The 12,844-nt window shown below is 37.3% G+C and overlaps 1 protein-coding gene across 23 annotated transcripts in view; it reads left to right on the forward strand.

The window, feature by feature from the left end:
- Positions 1–12,844, forward strand: part of PARD3 (par-3 family cell polarity regulator) — a 727,131-nt gene that overhangs the window by 342,299 nt on the left and 371,988 nt on the right. For 21 of the 23 annotated variants that reach the window (XM_067702290.1, XM_067702246.1, XM_067702315.1 and 18 more), the window contains 2 exons: positions 2,936–3,027; positions 5,196–5,279. In XM_067702290.1, coding sequence (XP_067558391.1) covers positions 2,936–3,027; positions 5,196–5,279 — 176 coding nt within the window. The remainder of the gene's footprint in view (positions 1–2,935; positions 3,028–5,195; positions 5,280–12,844) is intronic. The other 2 variants (XM_067702283.1, XM_067702332.1) reach the window with 1 other exon arrangement.

Below are 12,844 nucleotides of genomic sequence, written 5' to 3' on the forward strand. Positions count from 1 at the left end.
TGTAATTAACTGAGTAGCTAATATGTTTAATATTAAATTTTACTGCAAGGCACAAGGTATGTATGGACAAATATATATTCTCAAAATATTTTATAGCTGTGTAACATTACCCTAAAACAATTACTAAGGTATGTTTTATATGTCATATATTTATTGTTTATTTCTCTTTTCAGTAACAGCTAACATTTATTGTCTATTACCATGTGTCAGGTATTATGTTATGATTGTGACGTGGATTATCTTACTTACTCCTCTCAGTAGTCCTACAAAGAAGATGCTTCTATTGTTCCTAGCTTACAGAAGAAGGGATAGAGATGCAAAAGGGGTGTATAACTTTCCTAAGGATATAAAATTGGCGGATGGCGCACTTAGTGTTCACATCTCCGTTTGTTTAATTTTCTAATCTGAACTCTTAACCACTACACTCTGCTGTAAAATGGAGAGAAGGTAAAGGACAAAAAGTACATTGACTCACCTGAAATATTTTTTAACACTATGTAGCTTAAATTGATACTCTAGACCTTCCATCTTGATTTGACGTACATAGTAACTGAGCTTCATTTATTATGGTTATGGTGGAATTCAGTGTATAACTCCTACTAAAAGTGACTGTGTTCAGCTGCAGCTTTAAAAAGTACAGAACAACAAAATAAAGCAATATAGGAGCTGATCTGCACACATCCAGACACTGTGGTTCCCACAGCAATTGCAGCCCAGCCTCAGGGCGGTGAATTTTGCAAAATAACTGAACACCATATGCAGCTACGTGAAATAATATTCTGCATGCTCTTGGGGACCTGATAATGGCCACTGTGGGAACAATGAATGTGTCAATTATCAGTTACTGTTTCATCACTGTAGTTTGGGGTGTTTCATTTATGTGGCCATTTCACAGTGCCACATAGCTGTTTCTGTTGGTTATACGTCATGGTGGTGTTTCAGCGGTGTTTACATCACTAATGAATCCTGAAACAAAATGTCTTTAACCCATAAGACTGTTTGTATGTTTTCCACCTGATTTATATAAATACAATCACACTTCTCTCCTCCCTACCCCCACTCCCAATGGAAAAGCATAATTTGGGGAGTTCTTGTTTACATGAAGTGTGGTTCTTAGGCAGGTTCAAGATGCTGGTTCACCTTTGACATGTATTATGTGCTGGTGCTTAAAAGAGTAGGTGACTAAGAACTACATTTTAGAACCTCGCAGAACACAGGCTCATCAATCTTCAAGCAGCTTGACTTCATGCAGTGCCTTGCGATTGAGGATGCACGGAGTCTATCTAAACGCAGAGAGACACTCGGTGCATTCAGCTTCTTATTTTGGTAGATTCTCAGAGGAAATGTCAGTTGGGCATTACCAGCTGCCCTGCCTTGCCTTCATATTGCTTCAATAATTTGAAATATTGTTTGATGCTGTGTCTTGAACCTATAACCTTTGCTTATCATGTTGTTGATTGATGTCTCTGTTGATGGTGTATATATTTCTACTATGAGTCTGTTAAATACATGGTTAAACATATACAGTTTTTCTCTAATGGTGGACTCTCATTAGGTGGTTTAGTGAAGTTCACATATAAACTCACTGTTATCAAATTTATACAGTAGAAAAGGTGAACCTAACAAATTGTACGTGTACATAAATTATGCACATTGTGGATCCAAGGCGAAACCCTCACGAGCCTCTTAGCCACTGTGTTTGGAGATTCGGAGTCTTTTCTGAATATTCTAATTTGGATAATAGGACCATTGATATCATCAGGCATGTTTATCCTTATTCAAATGATCCTGCAAAGCCAACGTCACTGTTAGTGAACTGCTTAGTGAAAAGACAGTGGCCAAGATTATAAAGTAAGGCATATTCTTGGGTGACATTTCATTTACTTTTATGAACCATCACATGTATTCCACATGCACCTTTTGAAGCACCAGCATGTTTACCCAATTTCTGCAGCATGTTGGAGTATAATTTTTACAAACTGTTGCCTTTCTAAAAGGAAGACTACAATGGTGGTTACTGGGGTTGGTTATCTTACTCTTTGTGCCTTTCCCGGCGCTGGGTCCTTTGTAACAGAAATAAACACAAGTGGTTCTTCATGGCTAAGATCTTTTTTTGTTTTTTTTGTGGTATGCAGGCCTCTCACTGTTGTGGCCTCTCCCATTGCGGAGCACAGGCTCCGGACGCGCAGGCTCAGAGGCCATGGCTCACGGGCCCAGCCACTCCACAGCATGTGGGATCCTCCTGGACCTGGGCACGAACCCGTGTCCCCTGCATCGGCAGGCGGACTCTCAACCACTGCGCCACCAGGGAATCCCTCATGGCTAGGATCTTAATGCCTTTACCTCTAAATGATCAGTCGATTGGCTTAGGGTAACTTTATGTGAGATTTCACAGGGTGAAGTATCTAAGTCTAGGATTGTGCTTACTTGATGTTCATTTTGACAAGGTGTGTTAATAGGAACTGGGCAACTGACAATAGGACTGAAGATTTTGCTAGTTGTTAAGGTTTATAATGATCTCAACTGTTTGGATTAGTATAAATGTTAACCATGAATCCCCAGTGTAATGTACATTTATTTATTAGTTTATTATAACATTGTAGTAATATATAATTACTTCCTAAAACATACACCGAAAAGTGAAATAAAAATGATAAGAGGGTTAATATAAGTTCTAATGTTTTCTTTCCTTATTGCAGTGGCATCTTGTTCACCCCCTAAGATGTACTAACTCAGGAGACTGTTGCTTTAAAATGCAGCTTTTCACATGTACAAACCCATCTTATCATTAAAGGTCATCCTTGCTAGAGGAGAGATATTGTTAACATTATCACAATGCCTCTTAGACTCCAGTTTTATTCAGTTCCCTTTCATTCACTGCATAAGAATGAACCTGACTCAGAGTCTGCTTCTCTTTGTGTTGCGCCCTCTCTAGGATGAGGATGGCACAGAGGAAGACAGCAGCCGTGTTGAGCCCGTGGGGCACGCCGACACTGGTGTGGAGAACGTACCCAGCTTTTCTCTGGAGTAAGTTACTGACATTTTCAACTAACCCTGTAATATCCATGTAGCTTCACTGATAGCAGCAAATATTCCGAAAGCATATGGCATGCGTTATGTTTGTGCTTAGTTAAAACATGCCTTGCATTGGTTTGTTTTCCAAAGAGCATCTTTCATCTGTTGAGTTAATGATCTAATGTAAGAACTATAGCATGGAAATTCCCATGTACCTGCTCTGAGTTTCATGCCTTGGCAAATACTATTAAATTATAATATAAAATAGTATTTGATTGAAAAAAGTCTGTTATGTTCACAGCACTGTAACTGTTTTCAGATTGCTTTTGTATGTCAGTATTTTGGTCATTTGTTTGTTCTTCAACTTTGCTAAATTAAAAAAGAAATTGTGGACATAATTTACTTGAAAAACTAGTTGAATCATGTAAGCATTACTCATTTTAGTGTATATTTTTTGATTTGAAGAAATAGAATCTCTCAAGATATTTGATAAAAAATTACAGGTTAGGGATCTTGAACATGATTTAAAGTGTAAAAGGTTGAAGAAAAACTTCCATATATTGTCACAACTTTACAACTATCTTAAATAATGGCAGGTTTGAATGGAAGATGTTCTCAAGACTTCTTCTAAGTTACCTTAGAGCAGGGAGGGCAGTCATTCTAAATTTTTTCTTTGATTTTGGGTAAAAGTTGGGGTCCAGATATTAATAATTAAACTCTTAATTTTGTCTTTTCTTGGTCTTCCAAGGAAGGGCTATAAGAACTTTCTCAGTGAGATTAAACAGGCTTCGAATCAGATTATGTTTGGATATTCAGCAACCAGCATTCTCTAAGTATTTACACACTTAAGAAACACTTGCACTGTGATAGTTCTTTTGAGAAAGAATATAAAGTAAAATAAATGTATTAAAGTTACCATACTAGTTGGCAAACCATCTTAGTTGACAAACCAGTCATTAAATACGTGTTCAAATGGTATGAACAGTATCTCAAATAGTATTTTAGGAAATTCTAAGAAAATAGAAAAAAATTAAATATCCATTTAAATAGTATTACTTTAGTAAATATGTTGGCAATATGACAAAATTTCAATTTTGTCCTAAATAGTGTATGTGATTGAATCTATACACATAGAAATACAGTCGTAGCATTGGCATTTTCCATTGCATAAAAACTATATCGTGATCTTGGTCAAGTCCATTGGTAATCACTTATGGTTGTCCAGATTGCTTAAAACTAGGTATGTAATTGAAATAGTATTTCCAAATATTGATTGTTAGATCAGGACTGCTTAGGTTTCTGTGCAGTACTCACACCCACAGATGTACCTACAAAGAAAGTGGAATCTCATTGAAATGGCGTAGAAAATTTACATTCTCCAGATTATACCAATTGCATTAAACTCAGGCTTTTGATATTAATATGAAAGTACTGTAGTTATGTGGTAGAAGTAACTTCATGTTACTTCATATAAATAGCTTAAAGACTTTAGAGTTCAATTACAAACACCCTTGGGACAATCATTTGATTTTTTACGGGTATCCCGTGGGGTTGCATTGCCTGCATATGCAGTGAGCTTACAGCAAGTAGGATGGCGACCTTCCGTGGAGCTCTGAGTTGGGAAGTAAGGGTGGCTGTATCCCATCTGGATTGCCACCTCCCGGGGCAAAGCTTTGACCTTATTGGACTTTTGCGGGAGGGGATCAATGATGTGACATGTGTAGGAGCACTTTGTAAATTATAAAGTGCTGTGCAGCTGACACATCTTTATCCCATTAATCTTCGTAGTCCTTGAATAGATATTAGGATGGGAAACTTCCAGTAGAAGTCTAGAGATTTGATCACAAAAGGTATACTTGGACTACACAGAAGAGTGTGGTCCGAGAGCAGCGGTGCTGTGTCATTTTTAATGTAGCTATCTCTGATGATTGCTCCCCCCTCCCCACCCCATGCCATCAGACTAGTGTGCAGGTATGTAGAGTTGAATGTGCCCTCATCGCCATGCTTCTATTCCAGAACGTGTATGTATATGTGTGTGTGCCTGGTGGGATTTTTCGTTTTGTCCTCCTTTGTTGTTTATTGTGCGTCTGTGTCGTTGCGGTTTTGTGTTTGGTTTGGTTTGAGTTTCGGTTTGTGATGGTCCATGTTCATGCTCCCTCATTCATCATATTGTCTCACAGTGATATGGTAAAGCTCGTACAAGTCCCCAACGATGGAGGGCCTCTGGGAATCCATGTAGTGCCTTTCAGTGCTCGAGGCGGCAGGTAACGTATCTTGCAGGTTTTTAATTGAATCATAATGTGGAGTGTTTTATCTTCATTTATGCTCAGATATAGAGTGATGTTGACTTAGCATATGCTTAATAGAAGGCTTTTCATTTGGGGGCCACTGCATTATAATCACAGAAAGCACTTAGGCTGATGAAGAAATCGGGCATTTAAATTATCCTAATAATTTTATCGTTCATCACATCCATGCAAATTGATGATAGCCTTTAGAGCCAGAACTCCAGCTGAATGTGCAAAGGTAAGGGAGAGCTTAAAGCAATTTTCTGGAAAAAAAGTATCCAATAAAAATTATCTAGATAACATAGAAAATGATTCATTTAAAATTTGCTTTTATGTTTATTTAGTTCTTAAATTTTATATGATTTTTATGATTATGTTTGAAATTTTTTTAAGTTAGACAAACTATAGATTTATTTTCTACTGTGTGACTTGTGTCTCCTTCTCTTCAATCTGCCCACTCAAATATCAAAATTTTGTACTATTTGTTAGTATGACTTCATTACTTCATAGAACATATATCCTTAAAAACGTCAAATGTTATATGAGTTTCTTTTATCCTGCTGCTTTCTTTTTGTGAAAGAATTAGTGTATGTTTGCTTGTATATGTTTTCAAATACTATGAACTGAATTTGCAACTAATCAAATGTTTGATGAGCCTCCATCATCCACAAGTGAAATGCTGCCTCCTTCCGCATGGAGGGGGCGGGCATTAGCCTTTGAAGTTTACTTCCATCCCCTCTTATTTACCCATCTAATTATTACCCAAATGAAACATATTTATGAACTATTTGGCTTCTTAGTTTGAACTTCTTTCTTTTATTGTTATCATTTTATCGATTTTTTAACTTCTTTTACACTGGGAGAAGAAAAGGGGGAGCTGGAAAGTCACCTTAGGCCAGTGACCAAGAACAGGAACATAGTTTCAACCCTTGTCAAGGAATTCCAAGCGTCCAGTATATTGTGAGAGATGGAGGAAACATCAGTTACAAGCATGTGATTGAGTTATCTACTTAATCGTTCAAAATAAGTATTTGAACAATTGTACTGCCTTCCCGGTATATGTTCCTGACAGTATCGAGTCCAGATTTCATGTCTTTGGTAAAGCACACGCTTTATGGAAGGTCTGGAAGCTGACACTGTGATTTACATAGAACTCTGCTGGAGTACGAGGCTTGAATGTGAGCGTTGTATCTAACAAGATGTGAAATTCACCTTGAATTGGGGATGGGGGGGTGTTACATTCACAGAGTTATGACTGCTTTCACTTTCTTCCTTCTTTTTTTTAAAACTCTGGAGAAATGTCACTGAAATGTCTTCAAAGGACTTTCAGTTAAATAAGCTTAGTTGTTTTCAAAATGGCCCTTGCCTTTATCTCCTTTAAAAATTATAATTTTAAGTGATCTCAGAAGTTAAACCTTTTTCCATTTATTTCGTTAGTAGAAAGATATGAGAAGAGGGTAGAATGCATGGATGATAGCCTCCCGGTATTAGTGTGCCTTTAACCGTTTGTGGAATATAACTCGTCACAAATGAGATTTAATCGTGTATGTGCCAGCTTTAAACCAGTATTTCAATTACAAACATGTTACTTTCTGTCATTTATTACACACTTCCTACGTCAGTGTGAAAGGATATTAGGATGAAATAGGTTAAAAAGCCTTAAGCAAAAGAAGTATAAGATAGAAAAAGAAATCTACTGCAGATTAATTCAGTGGGAGGCATTTCACAAAATCGACCACAGTTACTGGTTACCATGGCGTTTCGCTTCGATATACAGAACACATTCAAGGAGACAAGGATTCCTGTACAGAACTAGAAGGTGTTTTATAGCTGAGTCATTTTTAATCCCTATTGATGTGGCAGCTTAATGAGGAATCTCCTGTACAGCTTCCCTATACAAGGGACAAAGAGATTAAGAAAATGAGATTCTTTATAAATCCTTTTCTGGCATTACTAGTTTTCATACTGGGAAACAGAACAGAGTTCTTTCCCGCCAACACCTGTGATGCATCTTTGAGCTTCCTCATCACCTTGGCGGTCATGGTTCTTCAGAGAGAGGCTGACAATGCAAAGAACAGCAGGAGGACTGCTGAACAACCATAGACGCCAGTCTTCAGGAGCCAGAGACACCTATCTCACGTGTTCTCAGAAATGCTGACACGTGGTTCTTCTCAGTCAGTCAGAAACCTCCCCAAGCATTTACCCTGTGATGGTTCCTGTGTTAGGTGCTGGGAGACAAGGATGAGCAGGACACAGTCTCTCTCCAGGGGTTTGCAGTCAAGATGGAGTGATAGCCAGGAACTCACACTATTATAATTGTGATAAATGCCGACATCCCTGTATCATAGGTGTTCTGTGAGCTGATAGAGGAGGGATTGTCTGAATTAGGTAACTGAAGTTGGCTTCTTGTAGAAGATGATTTTAATTGTGATGACAGCTTATAAAGGGAGCTACATCCGCTCAATGGTGGCTGCAAGGGCAAATTAAGCAATGCAGTATAGCAGAAAGGAAGAAATTAATCAGGACTCGTGAAGAAATTGCACATATTATCCAGTGGGAATACAAGAATACATATTCGTGGGATGTAAGTTGAAATTTCCAAGAATAACTTTCTTTGTACAAAATTCCTATCATACTTGGGCCCTCTCAGTTTGGGAGATGTAACTAATTGAATAACACTTACTGAATACTTATTTTCCTAAAAGTGACACATGCATGTCAGTATTGCTTTCTGATTTCAATTTCTAAGTCAGAAAGTCTCAGGGAACAGTGCAGAATGGGAATTAAACATCATAAAGAGAAGAAACTCAATGCTGAACATCTCGAGTATCAAATATAATTCAGGAAAATTGGAAGAGTGTGAAGTCAATGTTAGAGAAATTTTTAAAGCTACTTAGGTATTATTATGGCCTGAGGTATAATGAAGTTTTTTGTATAAAAATCCTGCTGGACCAATTTAAAAAGGCTATTTTCTAGAGCAGGTTGTCCCCGATTGGGGACATTAGTGACCGTTGGCTTGTGGCTGCCGTTCCCCCAGCCACTGTCTTGGATGGTAGAAACAGAGACAAAATAAATGCATGGGAGAGACTGTGCTGTCTCCCCGCTCCCCCCTTTTTATTTAAGATTTTTTTTTGATATGGACCATTTTTAAAGTCTCTATTAAATATGTTACAATATTGCTTCTGGCTTTTTTTTTTTTTTTTCTTTTTTAGTTTTTGGCTGTGAGGTATGTGGGATCTTAGCTCCCCGACCAGGGATCGAACCCACACCCCCTGCATTGGAAGGCGAAGTCTTAACCACTGGACTGCTAGGGAAGTCCCTGTGCTGTCTCCCCTTGATGCTCTGTTTTTCTCTAGTCATCATCTTGTATTTTATTCAAAAATATAAAGTTAACTGATCCCCACCCAGAACTCTTTATTCACAGTTTTGTTACCTTGAAATTGATTTTCACTTCACACATGTAATTTCATTTCCTCCTGATTTAAATGTCAAACATAACCTCCTTATTTAAATTACAAGTGCTACTGTTTTCAGGAAAGCTATGCCAAGTAATTGTCATTTCCTTTGGCAGAAAAACCATGTTTCATGTTTTATTTTTTTATATTTCTAGGACCTAGCCCAACGGTATTGCTCACTGAAGCTTACTGTGATGATCCCTATTAGCTCTGCATTGCTGTATTAGAAACAGAACAATAAGAATGTATCCTGCCTTGATGTTAATGAGTTTTCCTGAGCCTTTCTAATTACTTAGGAATATGGTTATGTTATAATGTTAAGTATTTAGAAAGCAAAATATAAAAGTATATTCTGAAATAGGGGCTGGGCTTATGAAATAAGGTTTTGTATTTAGTTTTAAGGGATGTAAGGTCTAATTGAGAAATATGTATATAAAAAGATCTATACTATGTGTCTAAAGAACTCAGTGCACATGTGCCGTAGGGTTTAGAGGAAGGAGGGCTACTGACTATTGGATGTTATGAAGCAGTAGAACTTGATCTGTTCTTTAAAGGAAATATAGGACTTACGCTAGTGATATTCCGGAAGGATAGTCTTTCTAGGAAGAGAACATATGAAGGGAAGATGCTCCATACTAATTTGTGTGATTTGCTGAGAAATAATGAGTCAATGATTTGAAACCGAGTGTATTGGAAGATAACACTGGAGAGATGGTTAGAAAGCACTTTGTGAATGGCCTCTGAGGCTTCATTCAGTAAATAACAGAGAAATTGTTGAAGGTTTTCGAGAAATAATCATTGTGTTATTTAAAAAAATAACTATTATTCCTCTACTTGGACTCCCAGTCTAACTTACAGTGAATATTCTTAGTCTTTTCCCCTCTGGGCACACGTATGGCTAAAGCATATTATTCTTAAAAAAGCGCAGCCTGCTTCTCCGAGCCTTTTCTGTAATGGGCCTTTTTCCATTCATGTACATTCTTTATTCTTAGCCCTGTGGCCCTTGGAATTTTCTTTCGCTGTGCTTTTTCTTATGCAAATAGTAATTGTATGTTTGTTTATTTTATTAAGCAAGTGTTTTGTTGTTGTTGTTGTCTGTTTGTTTTTAAAGATCTGGTGTCTCCTAGGCACCACTCTTGGTTCTAGGCAAACTCTCTGTAAAGGGTCAGATAGTTAATATTTTGGGCACTGTGGGCCACCAAGTTTCTGCTGCAAGTATTCAATTCTGTCATTGTAGCGTGAAAGCAGCCATAGACATGGATAACCCAACAAGCCTGGCTGTATTCCAGAAAAGCTTCATTTGCAAAAACACGTGGCAGGTCAGAGTTTGGCTCATGGCCGGTAATTTGCCAGCCCTGCTCTAGAGAAGCAGACAAATAAAAAATGCCTGCCATCATGGAGTTTACATTCTATTATTTTTCATATCTAAAATTCCTTCTTCTATGTTTCCTATTCATATTGTTTTGGGGGCCAGAGTCCAGAATTTTATTTCCACCTACTTGGTTGATGAGAAAGCCTCTTTATTGTAACCGTATATTATTTCCCATCATTGCACCCTACTAATTCCAACAAATTCCCAGGAGGAAGGGAAATAGAAAAAAATCAACCGCATTTAACATCCTCCAGTTAGTAATAGGCACCCACAGATTACTTCTTCCCAATATCTGATTGTCAACCATGAGACCTGAGGAAAAATCTAAAGTCTTTTAATTAGGAAAACAGTCCTTGGTAAGAAGGAGTGTGTATGTGTGTGGGTCTGCGTGTTTTAAGCTTTCTGCTGCTGCCTCCTGCTGCCAACTGCCTTACTTACTAATTGCTCTCAACTTTCTTCTTACAGATATGCCATCGTTTGATCTGTCTGATTAATTTTGAGTTGTATCCCAAATGATTTTTTTCAGCCATTTATCTTCAGTTTGATAGAGTATCAGGTGAAGGGTCAATACCAAACCTTTCGATTGCCATATTGTTTCTTTTCATGACTTTTTTCCTGGACTTATTTTCTTACTTGTATTACTATCCATAAATTCTGCCACGTAAAGCTAAAAAAAGTCACATCCCCAGAAGAATATTTTAAATGTTTAGGTTTTGGAGTTGAAATAAAAGTGACCCTGTTGGAAAATATATATTCCTGTGATCAGATTAACATAGAAAAGGAGTGAAATATAAATGTTTGTTTTCTGTATTGTAGATGCACATATTGAACAATTTTCCTCTCAAATAAAAACTGAAGTGTTTATAAAGTTTTTAACTATTCTGTATACAAGAGTAGTTAGCAGACATCTTTGGAAGGTCTTAAGAAAAAGCATACTCCTCTACTTAATGATTCAGTGAAAATCTGTGAACTTGGCTACTCTGATTAATATTTACATGGGTTATAAATAATGTTAGTTATAACTCTTAGCTCATCTAACCTTTATTTTATTATCTTTTGCTCTATAACATCAAAAACAGACAGTTCATCTTTTTCCAGAATTTCCAGTTAGCTGTGCTGTCTTCCCTCTTTGCGGCAGTCAGTGACAGCCTGGACCACATGCTGAGTCTTCATGTTATTGGCAGAGGGGTTGTTAGGAATCACCCGTGTTTTGAGGCCAGAGATGCCTGGGACAGAATCTGGCTCTGTCTTTTTAGGAAGTGTGGTCTGGGCAAGTTAGCTTCACTTAGCCTCGGTCTTCGCGTCTGAGGGCTGGGACACTCCTGTGACTTTGTCTGGTGAAAATATGAAAATACATGTACTTATAAAATACATGTAAAATACTTTTAATGAGGTACGTGGCAGTGGCAGCTAAGAAGAATGCTATTTCACCTTCCACTTATGTTCCTGTGATGCGCCGTTAAAATTTCCTCCAAACGCTGGGAGTTCTGGTTGTGTAGGCAAGTGCTGATGAGTCTTTGTAACAGTAGAAAACGATCTCTTCTATCATGGATGTGAGATGAGACTTTACTCTTATATCATAAATTTGAGAATCCCAGTACACAGTTAGTTAGTTGGGTGTATCTGTTAATAAAGAATTACAGCCAGTTTGAATTTCATGGAAACGACTCAGGTGTTAAGAAGAGATTTATCCAAGGCTTGTATACTGTATTTCAGTTCACTGTAGAGTTTTAAAGTTGACTGTTCATTTTTAAAAGAATAAAAATGCACTTGAACTCTGTGTACTTGATTTTAATTTAAGTATTTTCCAAGAAACACAATTTAACTTTACTGAATCTGTAGCCTTTCGTCTGTAAGTCTTAGGTTATGCATTCTCAGTTGCAGACTTGCTTTGTTCTAATAAAGGGACATGCTAAATGCAGTTGTTATAGAGAGGAAAGTTGTATTTTACATTTAGATAAATCTTGCTTCTTTAAATGTAGTAGTACGATGCCTATCATTTCTGCCCTAATCTAAGGGAGTTCTCTACTTTTACTTTACCATTTTTGGGTCTACTTTATCTCATCCACTAAAGATTAAAAAAAAAAAATCAAGATGTTATATTAATTTGCCATTCTGGCTGTGGTTCTGAGGGATAGAATATAGGTCATTGCCAGCCCCCGGTTTAGTACTCAGTGAGGTGAGAGGGTCTTGCTGATGCGAGCCCATTCTGCGCATGCCTTCTCTGCCTTCACTGTATTTGTGGTGTTTATACTCTGTCAGATTTTATTAAGATGAATTATGATCATTTCCATACAGCTGGGTGGCAGTTGTGGGAGTTTACATTATCAAAGCAAAACTCAGACTTGCTCAGCCAATTTAGATGTCAATAAAACATTTGTTACTTATTTTCAGTTTTATCATTGGCTGTAATTTATACTTAGAATTGAAAATGTTAACATGTGTGACTGAGTTTGTTTTAATTAAGTGTATAATTAGGCTAATGAACCTTGTAAAAATGTAGTGGTGCAATCCTTAATATAATCTAAGCAGTTAAATTCCTAATTATGCATCCAAAATCATGTACAGAGATGCCGCCTTTCAATGGCTTGCTCTCTGGGGCTGTATTCTTCTTCTTTGCCCTCTTTGGGGGTTAAGGAACATGGTACAAAAGCCATGATGAAAGACTTCAAAGAAACGTGTGCATTTACTTATTTTTTCTTTTAGGAAAATGA

Source organism: Pseudorca crassidens, chromosome 1 (genome assembly GCF_039906515.1).
Source record: "Pseudorca crassidens isolate mPseCra1 chromosome 1, mPseCra1.hap1, whole genome shotgun sequence".
NCBI classification, from domain to species: Eukaryota; Metazoa; Chordata; class Mammalia; order Artiodactyla; family Delphinidae; genus Pseudorca; species Pseudorca crassidens.